Source organism: Diadema antillarum, unplaced genomic scaffold (assembly GCF_040938485.1).
Source record: "Diadema antillarum isolate AM-2024a unplaced genomic scaffold, OU_Dant_1.0 seq00000652_RagTag, whole genome shotgun sequence".
NCBI lineage: Eukaryota > Metazoa > Echinodermata > Echinoidea > Diadematoida > Diadematidae > Diadema > Diadema antillarum.
The window spans coordinates 709,491-722,572 of record NW_027271565.1 but is presented as its reverse complement, the minus strand read 5'-3'; the positions used below and the strand labels follow the sequence as shown (position 1 = coordinate 722,572).

At 42.2% G+C, this 13,082-nt stretch overlaps 2 protein-coding genes across 2 annotated transcripts in view; both read left to right on the top strand.

Annotated features, from left to right (window-relative positions):
- The first annotated feature begins 3,227 nt into the window (after positions 1–3,227).
- LOC139736561 (dolichyl-diphosphooligosaccharide--protein glycosyltransferase subunit 2-like) overlaps positions 3,228–13,082 on the top strand; it is a 50,790-nt gene continuing 40,935 nt past the window's right edge. The window contains exon 1 of the mRNA XM_071647309.1: positions 3,228–3,246. The gene's annotated coding sequence lies outside the window, so the exon portion shown is untranslated. The remainder of the gene's footprint in view (positions 3,247–13,082) is intronic.
- Positions 7,306–11,560, top strand: LOC139736554 (uncharacterized). The gene is made up of 4 exons (XM_071647304.1): positions 7,306–7,521; positions 7,631–7,894; positions 8,017–8,154; positions 9,377–11,560. Exons 1-4 carry the CDS (start codon positions 7,306–7,308, stop codon positions 11,558–11,560), a joined length of 2,802 nt encoding a protein of 933 aa, XP_071503405.1.

The following is a 13,082-nucleotide window of genomic DNA, read 5'->3' as shown; positions in this document are numbered from 1 at the left end:
GGTATAATACCAAAACTGTGCTAAAATTCTTAACCAAATCAGTTGCCAGTGGCGTATCTAGGGAAAACGGCGCCCTGGGCAAGCGCGAAAATCTGCGCCCCTAATTTCTGAAAAAGTGTTCAACCTAAACCCCATCCCGATAGAGACTTTTTGCTTTTTCATATCATATGCTTTTGACGTCTTTTGAGGGTGATTTAAATGTAATAAATTTTGGCGATTGAGCGCAACGAGCGAGCCGAAAATGTTTGTATTTCAGCTTATAAAACATGGAATTCTTGTCATTTTAGCTTAATCTTACAGTAGACCAGTTCGTAATTACACTCTGCGCATGAGCAGAAAAAGGTCATTTTTACCAACAGGCATTTTGGTTTGTAAATTCATTGAGATAAGCATCCGTGATGCTATAATTATTCATGTGATCCTTATAAAAATGAGGTTTGCCAGCACATCCACCTGACAACAAGACTGTTATTTCGCAATCATCGCTATAAGGAAATAGGCTGTTATTGCATTCAAATACAAAACATGAATTCCATAAATTGTTACGTCGGACACGCTTATGCATTATGCCCCCTTTGAAAACGAGTGAAGTGCCTAACCAGCTGAGAAAAAAGAAAGGTAATTTGTACCAATGTGTAAATGAGGTAATTACGAACTGGCTTATTCTAATCAAGATATAGTGACGGCCTTATAGATAACGATTTATACCAACAAACTGAGGACTTGAAAAAATACTCCATCTTAGTACGCGCGAGTGAGCTGAAATTTGCATAGGCCCTATTTCCGCGTCATCATCACGTTTTGTTCTTATATTTTTTATGACAAATATTAGGCGAGCGAGCCGAAAATGTTTGTTTTCCAGCTTACAAAACATGGAATTCTTGTCATTTTTGCTTATTAAATCTTACAATTCTAGTCAAAATAATAATAGTGACGGCCTTATAGATAACGATTTATACCAACAGAGGACTTGAAAAAATCCTCTGAATTAGTACGAGCGAGTGAGCCGAAATTTGTATATTTCTGCGTCATCATTACGTTTTGTTCTTATTTTGTTTTGTTTTTTTGCCCCTCCCCCCCATGTTCGAAACCGTTGGCGCCCTCCTTTGATCCAATCGGCGATCTCTTCAGAATAAAAGAAATTGCAGCCGCTGCTACGTGAAACATTTTGCCTGTTAAATATAAAATGACATGTGTGAACACAATATACATTGTCATTTTGTCCGCGTCATCATCGTCTTTTGTTTTTATCTTATTTGATTTGGTTTACTGCCCCGTCCCCCCCCCCCCCCCCCCCGGTCGGGTCGAGGGTGTTTTTTTTTTTCTTCTTCTTCTTCTTCTTCTTCTTCCTTTTTTTTTCTTCTTTTTCGTTTTTTGGCGCCCCGAAGAAGTGGCGCCCGGGGCAAGTGCCCCCCCCCCCCCTTGCCCCCCACACCGATACGCCACTGTCTGTTGGGATTGTATTTAGTTCACGTGATTTGTTTGGTGAGTTCTTAATTAATAAGTTAATGTTCTATACCATCTATAGTGACATACTGTAACTCACTCAATTCTTACTTGGCCTCACACACAATGTCATCTTACTGTACGATGGAAGTTTGGAAAGACTGTTGAATTGCCAGGATTCTACCAACAAAATTCTGATTAAAACAATTTTCAAGCTCAGTCTGATCACCATGAGTGAGGTATTTTGGTAAAAGTTAAAGCAATAACAGCTTTATACAGTTTCTTTGTGTCTTTCCCACAATCCGTAATACTTTTGAATGGTAATTTGATAAAGACTTAATGAAGGCATTTACATACGTGACTCTGCACCTCAAAACAAACAAAAAGTCGCCAGACATGAATTTGTAGTTAAGACCATATTCTGAAAGAGCAGACTTTAAAGCCCAAACAAAGTTCTGGTACGCCTGCAAAAGTTGTCAAATTTCGCTCCCAAATTAATGTGAACGTATGCTTAGGAAATGTGCAGGATAACGATGTTATTACAAGATATTCGATGGGTAACGACGAAAATGCGAAATATTAACCAAAAAGGTTGAGTCTCAGAACTTACCCGAACGGGGTCAGGCTAAACTCGGACTCGGGGATTACTCGGCTTCGCTTTGACGGCGGGATGAGTTGTAATGGTTGTCCCTTTGATTGTACAGTGTTGTCCTATGGGAGCGAATGAACAACGAAAGAAATACTTAAAAAAATATTACTGGAAATACCCCAACACTATGAAGATGGATCAATTATTTAATTGTCAAAAGAAAACAGTCCTTTCCAATTTATCCAAGTTTTGTAATTATATAATGACACATGTTTAGATTATTAGTATTTTTTATCCTTTTTGCAAATACTACATGCCTTTTTTACAGGCTGTGCCTTCTTTACAATTGATTTGTAACTTATTTGTCTTTTCATTCTCTCCTCCTTTTTTCTTCCCCTCTCTACTTCTTCTTCTTCTCGTCCATATTTCCTTCCTTCTTGTTCACTTAGCGTATGAATTCATTTCCATATGTCTTTGTGTGTTTTCTTTTTTTCTGTTTTTTTCTTTTTTTCCTGAACCAAAAGTCACTCGTATATCCTTTGTTAATTCACCAGTCTTGTGTCCTTCTCACTCTCCCTCTTCACCTCCATATATCCCTTCTTTCTCTCTCCTCTCTCTCTCTCTCGTCATATTTCCCTTTCTTTGTTTTTTTTTTACTATATATCGTGTATATATTGTATATTTCTGTACATTTTTTTTTCTTTTCATCAATCGCATTTCATTCTTATTTTGTTTGTTATAGTTGTTTTGTACACTTTTCAGAGTTATTTGCAATTATTATTTATTGATATTATAATGTGCTATATGTTTTTCATTGGACTCCGATACCCAGAGTTTGGGTTGTGAGTAAATAAACTTTCAACTTTCAACCAAAGGCGCTTGATAAACAACAACAAAAACTCCAAAGACCGCGCGTCTCAGCAACTCAGGACCGCGCGCTGTCATTTTTGTTTTGTTTTGTACATGATTACGTTAGCACGCACTTTCCTGTCCATTCAGTTAGGCCTCATTTGGTATTATGCAGTGGCCAGTATGTGGCGATCACTAAATGTAGTCTTACTGCGTGTAAATTGTCTGAAGTAGGGTCGAATTTTTCCCGAGACCGAGTTAGTCTGGAGCCTTCTGGAATTAAAGTCGGTTTTCCTACTATTATTATTTTTTCTCAAAATACTCCAAACCGACTCATCATTCCGGCAAACCGCGTCAGCCAGGTAAGTTTCTTAGTGGACTCTTTCGATATATTGCAAGCAAAAATGAAATGGTGCTAGACGGGTTCTCAAGCACTTACCGAAACTTAGTTTTCACTTTAAGCTTTAAAATGATGTATAACTCCAATCAGACGGACTCTCCTATTGGAAAGAAAGCACAAACTCAGGAAAAGTGTAAACTGAGAAAAGAGGCTCTGAAGTACAGTGTCTATTCAAGCGCTTAATCTGTACCAAACCGTGCTGGCTGTGTGATGAATGGGACAAAAAACAGGAAGTACACCACCAGAGTAACAACAATGAAGAAATTATCAGATCAAACTGAAATAAAACATGCCTCATTAACACATTCTGTCCACAATTAATGCCAACTTTCAAAGCAGTGGCGCTATCCTTTCAAAAGTTATTAGAGTTGAAAGTGAAGAGTATGGACAAGGTTTTTGAGAAATGAAAAAGAGATTCTAAAAACACACCTAATCACACTATTCTACCAAAAATGTTCGAGATAAACTGCTAAAAAAATACATTTTCCTGCCCGTTTTATGATACCAAATTTTAGCGTAATGTAAAAGAAGACCCGCTCTTTCAGAAAATATGAAAAAGTCAAGTTCGGCTAGGTTTGAGACATTTCACTTATTTTCAGTCCTCATGCAAAATCAGTGTGTGCGACTTTATGTTCGTTTTGAGGTGCACAGTCACATATTGCTTTTGAGTACAATATCTGCCTGTGAAATTCCCGTTTTATGGACCTTAAATTTCGTTTTATTTGTCAGCGAAGATTTGCTCGAGCTATTTCTTGGGTATGGTACCATAAAGCGTTGGGGTGAATAAACCTTCAGCCGTTTCCTCTTGTGCTAATATTTATCAACCTTCCGCTCCCCGCCTTGTTACACTTGCCAAGAAACGTGAACACATAATCCTTCAAGATCTGCACTGGCTTCCTATAAGATATCGTATTCAATACAAGATCTTCCTCATTACTTTCAAGGCACTATACGGAACAGCCCCGCACTACATTACAGAACTCATAACCCCATATAAGCCTACTAGATGTCTCCGATCCTCTGCTCGAAACTTGCTTGTTGTACCTACCATTCGAACGAAGTCTTATGGGGACAGGGTTTTTTCTTTTGCTGCACCTACTCTATGGAATTCTCTGCCAGACCCACTTAGAAGTCAGATGCCAATAGACAATTTCAAACAAAAACTCAAAACCTATCTTTACGAAATAGCCTATGATTGTTAAACTTGAAGTCATGTTTCAGTAGTACTGGCAGCTCTGACCTTCAATGTACGTATATTTAAAAAATAATGATTGTAAGGTAATATATTGTGCTTGGTAAATTGTAATTTTTGTCGCTACATTTTGTATTATGGTATAATTTGTTTGTTTGTTTGTAAAGCGCATTGAAATTCTTTTCAAGTCTGAAATGCGCTATATAAGAACTTGTTATTATTATTATCAAGGGCAGAAGTGGAAAAGATGCAAGTTGTACATACATGTATTCACTTATTGAATTCTTCATCAACACTATAATAGTTAGGTCAGGGAGGTGAGACACCTCCCTAGTTAAGTTCATATTCTTAGGGTCTTAGGTTCATAATATTTACAAGAACAATGAATGTTCTTAACCAATTCTCAATTTGGGTTTCGTCAGAAACACAGCACCGTTCATGTCCATTTGAAGTTTATTGACCACACACCGCGCATACTATCTATAATCATTCTCATCTTATTGGTATCTTCCTGAACTTCTCCAAGGCCTTCGATGCAATTAATCATGACATTTTACTTCACAAAATATTGTCTTATTATTGCATACGGGGGAAGGCCTTGGAGTGATTCAGGAATTACCTACAAAATCGAAAACAATACATATCTCTGAACGAGAACAACTCGTCTATTATAGGATTCATTGTGGCGTCCCACAGGGTAGCTTGTTAGAGGACCTTTACTTTTTGTTATTTACATGAATGGCTTTTGCAGATCATGTGACATACTCTCATTAACCTTTTGCTGATGACTCAAATATTTTCTTTTCTCGCCAGAGAATAAGGAAGTCCAATCGCCCACAAATGCTTGAGTGAGCACGAACAATGGGTGCGATGACGTAACGTTATTAGCATAACAATGGGATAATTTGCATAGGAGGTCACGCAGAAAGGTCATGGACGTCTCTGGTAACTAAGCAACGGGTAAACAAACAACATAGCGGTTGGTTTTTGGCGGGAAAATGGTAGAATATTCGAAAAATGACGGTTTTTTTAAATAATGGCTGGAATAAATGGCGGTTTTTTATTGTAGAAGAGACAAGAGAGGAAAATGGCGCCTGTTTGAATGATTTCTCGGTTGCCACGGCAAAATAATGCTCGCGTTCTTGACTCGGATATGGAGCAAATCGGGTATAATGGGACTTACCTACGTTTGTCCGTTTCGTCAACCCGTTGTTCATGACGATTATACAGCTATGAGATAAGGGGAAAACCAGCTCTGACACGAGATATCCGTAGACAAGACATGTAGGTATGGGGAAAGGCAGTTTCCACGGTGCAGAATGTATGTGTCCATGGCAATGAGACGCCTTCGTGGTACGATCAGCAAGAAACTGTTTGCAGCATAATTGACTAAGCACAGCTTGTATTAGGGCGATGACCTTTACCGGCTCCAGAAGGTCGTTGTTCATGATGATTATGTATACAACTATGTGTTGTAACTCTGGTCGGAGATATCCGGAGACAAGAGATGCAGATTAAAGGACACGAAATCCGTAGACAAGAGATGCGGGTATAAGTTAGAGGTAGTTTCCACGTTGCAGAATGTACGTTTCCATGGCAATGAGACGCCTTCGAGGCACGGTCAGCGTGAAACTGTCTGCACCATCACTGTCTAGTAGAGTGCTACAGTGTATGAAAGCAAGAGTTCCATGTGTAAAAAGGCCAAGGAGAAAGTAATCGATAGTAGACCGCTGCAGTGTATGAAGGCAAGAGCTCCGTGCGTAAAAAGGCCAAGGAGAAAGTAATCGATAATAGACCGCTACAGTGTATGAAGGCAAGAGCTCCGTGCGTAAAAAGGCCAAGGAGAAAGTAATCGATATCGCAAATCGTTTCTATTGTTAGAATCCTCGGACCCAGAGCGCGTGAATAGGGGCGAACAAAGACAGCGTTCGGTCAGGGGTTTCCACAAGGGTCAGTGCCGGTGGTGCGTGTAGTAGTCTTGGTGCGCGCAGACTTTTTTATGACCAACAAGGTCTTGGTCACAGCTAAAGTGGTCATTTTTATATAGTGAGTTTTCAAGTTTGAGACATTATAACTCCTGGACCAAAAATGGTACTGACCCCTACTTTACTCCAAATCTTAAAGCGTGTGTCTGTGCAAAGGGATTATAGGGGCGAACAAAGACAGCTTTCGGTAAGGGGTTTCCACAAGGGTCAGTGCCAGTGGTGCATGTGGGTAGTACAGGATGACGATCAATAGGAATTATAATCATCATCCGTAGCAACCGTCATCAAGTGGTATTTGTTGTAACCATAGGTAACGGGCACATAAACATAAAAGTTGTATAAATATCGCCGTCTTGACAACGGCCTCATCATTCGAGCTCCGCAGCCTGACGACGAAGCAACTCTGGAAGAGCAGACATCATCGGGACAAGTTCTGACTTGCAGTGAACGTTGGCACTCCGAAAAGTGTATCGATTTTACACATTATTCGTTGGATTACATCGTTGAACAGGTGAGACGAGAACGTGTTGTCCGTATCAAACGAGATTGACAGTTAAAATAGATAAAGCCAAGTATGTACGCTTAAGGCGTATGCAGATTGTGATTGAGGTAGGGAGTATAATGGTAAGATAACGTGACTTTTTAGGTCAATATTTCTACGTCAAGCGTTTGTATACGTGTACTGTTGTAAGCATGAAAAACATATGGTCTCAAAGACATTCATAATTTACGTTCTCGGCATCTTAGCGCATGATCGTGAGTGCTATTGATTTTTATAATCGTGACAAAAATTGTAAGCAGATTTTTCTCCGTTTGCCTTGTCGTGTCTAGTATGTCCGGAAACATGACTCCTGAATGGACTAGCCAAGACGAGCGCGAACATCAGGCCCTCTACACTACATATATGGCGAGCGCTAGACGGAGGTGGCATGCGCAAAGGAGGAGGGAACAGAGGCAGCAAGTGGTGGAGCAGCGCAGGAGACTCCTCAACTGGGACGAGCTGGAGAGTGAAGACTCCGATCCCGATATTCCCCAAGCTGGCCAAGGTGATAACGTGGTGGTAAGTGTCTGCTCACAATACATATTTATTCGCTTCATATAGGATAGTGCGTTGTGACAGCCTCACTGTTGTCCTATTTTTTTTTTCTTTTATCATTGTATTGACATAGATGACACCGTGGGAACAATCTCAGACTCTGGACAGCCAGGATATATACGGCACGCAAGAGTCCTTCCCACCATCCTCTCATTCACCGACAGACAACTCGCTCAACGCTCCCTCTCAACTTGACTCTATCGTGGACACGCAAAGGGATTTATTTTCCGAGCCGATGGAGTCAACCAGTGCCGAGAATCCCGACCAACCTTCCGACAGCCAGATATCGGATCGGGATGTCTCGCAGAGGGATGTCAATGCGCCAGAAAATCTTTCGGTAAGTGTGGGCATCAGATATACGTATTTAGATTACCTAATGACATCTGTATGTATGTATGTGTATGTATGTATTATATGGCGAGATATATCTTCATGTCGGTTATTCATTTTTTTTTTCAGGAACGGATTAGAGAGTTCTACTCCATTCAGCAGAGGGAAGAAAGGGAGGCGCCGCGTTTCAGAGGGCGCATCGTGGATTACAGATTGAGGATACGCCCTTTAGAGACCCTTTTGGCACGCTACGCTGTACACGATGTGGTAAGTGCATTGTTTGAAAGCATCATAACGCGTGTAACGGCAAACTTTGATAATGGCGATGAGGTAGGCTTTGTCATATCCTCTCCCAATTTGAAGCAGGATGCGGGTATACCTCTGACGAGAAAAGATCAGCTGGTGGTGGAACGAATCCTGTCCATCATTGAGCAAATTATACAGTCCAACGAAGATTTTCGGCTTTTGGGGGGATTTAATCTAAAGATTGTCCACATTCAGATGTCGGAGGGAGGCAAATCTAGCGAAAACACGATCCCTTTGGACCGCTTCATCGCAAAGAAAAAGAGATTCATTCAAATTTCGAACAAAGATAATCTCTGTTGCGGGAGGGCTTTAGCCGTGGCTATGGCCCATGCCAATAAAAGTGAGGACCCGCAAACATTTCGCCATATTACGGAACCAGCTCGATTTAAAACACAAACTCTAAAAGCCACGGAATTGTACGAAGCGGCTGGAGTGGACAAAACCAAAAAAGGCGGTTTACCGGAAATAGAACAATTCCAGAGGTATCTCCATGACAAAGGCTACCAAATCGCCGTGTATGTCAATGGTGGAACGCATGGCCTAATATACAAGGGACCGGAGAATGGCAAATTATTGACCCTTTTCTTTCATAACGGGCACTATGACGTCATCGTCGCCATGCCCGCTTTCCTACGTAAGAGTTATTTCTGTAGGGTTTGCTTCAAGGGGTACGATCAAGTATCGAAGCACGTCTGCCTCGATACGTGCAATTGCTGCAAAAGCAAGCAAAACTGTCGTTTAGAGAATTGGGTACAGTGTCCTGACTGTGGCAGGTGTTTCAAGAGCGAAGGGTGTTTCGAAATTCATCGGACGCCCTTGGAAACAGCGATCCATCTGTCAACTGTTGCACAGGTGCAAGAAGTGCAACGTTTTAATCGACAGAAGGAGAGAAAAATCAGAAAAACACGATTGTAGTGTGGGATATTGCGAGCGATGCAAAACACGGGTGATCAAAGAAGGGCATCAGTGTTTTATGAGAACTCTTCCCGATCCCAACCTGAACCAAAAGAATAAGAAAAAGAGTCAGAAAAAGCAGAAATGCAAGAAACAAAAATTAATCTTTTTTGATTTCGAATGCAGACAGGATGACAAAGTGGCGCAAAATGACCACGGGCCTGTCTTTAAACACATTCCAAATTTGTGCATTGCACTGAAAGTGTGTCAAGACTGTTTTGCGGATAAGGGGGGCAACGTTTGCACTACCTGTGGCATTAGGGAACACATTTTCAAAGGGGACGACACGCTGGACAAATTTTGCGAATGGTTATTTGGCACGGAGGAGGATCACGAGGGAGTAACTGCCATCGCTCACAACGCCCGCTCATACGATACCCAGTTTCTTCAGGAATACTGTCACAGACAAGGCATTGTACCCGAAGTCATCATGAATGGTGCTAAGATTCTCAGCCTTAAAGTCAATGATGTAAAAGTCATTGATTCTCTGAGCTTTCTCGCCATGCCTCTTTCTTCTTTTCCCTCTACCTTTGGTCTCAAAGAGTTAAAGAAAGGGTTTTTCCCTCATTTTTTCAACAAGACCGAGAACCAAGACTACAAGGGAGCACTTCCGGACAAATCTTATTACGATCCAGATGGGATGTCTGAAAATAAGCGGTTAGAATTCGAAGCCTGGTACTCAGTGCACAGGAACGATCATTTTGATTTTGAAGACGAAATTCTGGCATACTGTCGTTCCGACGTCCAAATTCTCATGGAGGGCTGTATGGCTTTTCGTACGCTTTTCATGAAAGTAACGGGCAATATCGACCCCTTCAAAAACATTACCATTGCTTCGGCTTGTAACACCGTGTTTAGGACCAAATTTCTGAAACCAAATTCCATAGGTCTCATACCTACTCACGGGTATAGATGGAAGGATCGGCATTCTCTTCTGGCGTTGAAATGGTTGGAGTGGATTAGCCACCAAAACGACGTATGCATTAATCATGCTAGGAACGGGGGAGAGCATCGCATTGGCAGGTTTCGCGTCGATGGTTACGACAGAACAACGAACACCATTTACGAATTTTTGGGGGATCTGTGGCACGGTTGTCCACGCTGCTACCCTCGACGGGATGTCGTTCTACCGGGATCCGATGAAACGGTCCAAGATGTATATGACCGCACCATGTACCGGCTGAACGTCATACGAAAGCAAGGGTACACGGTGGTAACCATGTGGGAGTGCCAATTCAGGAAAATGATGAAGGAAGATTTGGCGGTGGCAAATTTTGTTGACGCTCTCCAGTTCCAGGAACCCCTCCAACCGCGCGAAGCATTTTATGGGGGGAGAACAAATGCGCTAAAATTGTACCATAGGGTACAGAATGATGAACGCATAAAGTATGTCGATGTTTGTAGTCTATACCCTTGGGTTTGCAAGTATACCGAATTTCCGCTAGGACATCCCACCGTGATCACGGACAACTTTGACGATATTGGCAATTACTTCGGACTTGTAAAATGTATGGTGTGTCCTCCACGCCAACTCTTTCATCCTGTCCTCCCCTACAGAAGTGAGGAGGGCAAACTTCTCTTTCCTCTCTGTCGAACGTGCGCCAATGACAAACAAACAACACCCTGTGACCATTCCGATGAAGAAAGGGCCCTGCTCTCTACCTGGGTTAGTGAGGAACTAAAAAAAGCCGTCGAACTTGGCTACAAAATCGTAGACATCTACGAAGTCTGGCACTACCCTCGCAAAACAAAATACAACCCCGAAACAAAAAAGGGAGGGCTGTTCAGCGAATACATCGACCTCTTTCTAAAGGTCAAACAAGAGTCGAGCGGATGGCCCTCAGAATGTCTTTCGGAAACTGATCTGTTAAATGCCGACATTTTAGAGGCAAGGAAAAATTACATCGATTCCTACGAAAAGAAAGAGGGGGTATTGCTAGACGAAAGCAAAATTGAAAAGAACGGTGGGTTGCGCGCCGTCTCCAAAATCTGCCTCAACTCTTTCTGGGGCAAACTGGGGCAGCGAAACAACTTGACAAAAACCGAATACTGCGAAAATCCGGAGAGATTTTTCTCCATCCTCACTAACCCGGCTGTAGAGGTCAAGACCGTTGACTTTCCGCACGAAAACCTCGCGCAAATACAATATGTCCCCGAGGACGACTTTTTAGAAGTGCTCCCAAATACAAACGTCGTGCTGGCAGCATTCACTACTTGCCACGCACGACTCAAATTGTACACTTATTTGGAAAAGCTGCAGAAGAACGTTCTGTACACTGACACGGACTCCATCATCTACCTCAAAAACGACGATGTAGATGATGTTCCCACGGGAAATTTCCTGGGTGACATGACGGACGAGCTGGAGAAAGATTTTGGGGTTGGAAGTTATATTACCGAACTCATTGCTTAAGGCCCCAAAAACTACACCTACAAAGTTTTTTCCAGCAAAGAGAAAGCCGAAGTTGTGGGGGCTTGTAAGGTGCGAGGAATCACCTTGAATCATCGCAATGCGCAACTTGTCAACTTTGACAGTTTTAAAGAGATGATTCGGGGTGAGCGCGGCCTCACTACAGTCACCAACCCCCACAGAATCGCGCGCACGAAGGACGCGGGTGTCGTGACGCGAACGGAGAGCAAAATCCATCGCGTTGTCTACGACAAACGGGTCAGAATAGACGACTACAATACTGTTCCTTACGGATACTGAATCCGAAAGCTTAATCTTCAACTATCCCTCTTTACCCTCTTGCCTCTATTCTTCTTAAGCGCCATTCACGATGGTTTTTGAACTATTATTTATAGCAATATTTTCACGGCATGAATTGCGATTTGTTATTTTATCGATGCGCACATTTTGAATGAGGCGTACCCCGTGCAACGCTGTGTAATGTTTTTATCGCTGTTATCTCTTTGCCTTTTTGCTGGCTCTATGCCGATTTCGTTCTTGCCATATCTTCTTGTCCCTTGCCAACCTGTCAATAGTCTTGCCATTTCACTAGGCAATTTGCGGGTCCCTTGTGTTGTCGTTCCATCAACTCCACTGACAATTCGCGTTATGATGCCGACATTCAATGCACTTATATCCAGCCGTTACAACATTGTTAGAATAATTGCATGTATGTAAAACACCTTTCTGTAATATGTGAATTATAAATTGTACAGAAATGTGCCACGTTCAATGAGATATCTAATAAAAGAAATTTGAATCGTATGCTTTTTCTCGTCGTTCGTTCATTCTTTTTGAACTCGAAGCCTCCAGAACGTATATGCCTGTGTCGGTCTGTCGGTGCGAAGGTGCGTACATCGCTCTGTGTGTGTGTATTTAAGTGTGTAAACGTGTGTGGGTGTGTCATGATTGCGTGTGTGTGCCTGCGTGTGTGCTACCAACTGAAAGAAAAATATACAGGCATGACTTGTTAATGCGTGCGCGCGTTTGCGTGTGTGCCTACGTGTGTGCTACCAACTGAAAGAAAAGTATACAGGCATGACTTGTTAATGCGTGCGCGCGTTTGCGTGTGTGTCTGTGTGTGTGTGTGTGCGTGGGTGTGAGCTACCAACTAAAAGAACATTATACATACATGTATCGTTAATGCGTGCGTGCGTGTGTGTGTGTGTGTGCGTGAGTGCGTAATGTATGTCGGGAGAAGGGTGAGGGGGTGTTTCACGGGATAGCTACGAGGTCATATAAGAGACTGTTAAAACTAAAAGCCATTCAGTCGACGTGATGGACACGAGGTTAAAACATCCATTCACGGCTGTTATTGCTGGACCAACGGGGTGTGGAAAGACGCAGTTTGTTACTAAACTCATCAAACATCATGAACAACTGGTGGACAAACCTTTTCAGACGATTGTGTGGTGTTATGGCGAATACCAAATGGGGTATGGCGATATGGCGAGGGATATGCCATATGTACAGCTGCACGAAGGCA

Coding starts and splice junctions, on each gene's coding strand:
- LOC139736554 (XM_071647304.1), top strand. CDS start 7,306: ATGACTCCTGAATGGACTAGCCAAGACGAGCGCGAACATCAGGCCCTC. Junction 7,522..7,630: donor GCCAAGGTGATAACGTGGTG/GTAAGTGTCTGC, acceptor GTATTGACATAG/ATGACACCGTGGGAACAATC. Junction 8,155..9,376: donor GCTACGCTGTACACGATGTG/GTAAGTGCATTG, acceptor TTTGCGGATAAG/GGGGGCAACGTTTGCACTAC.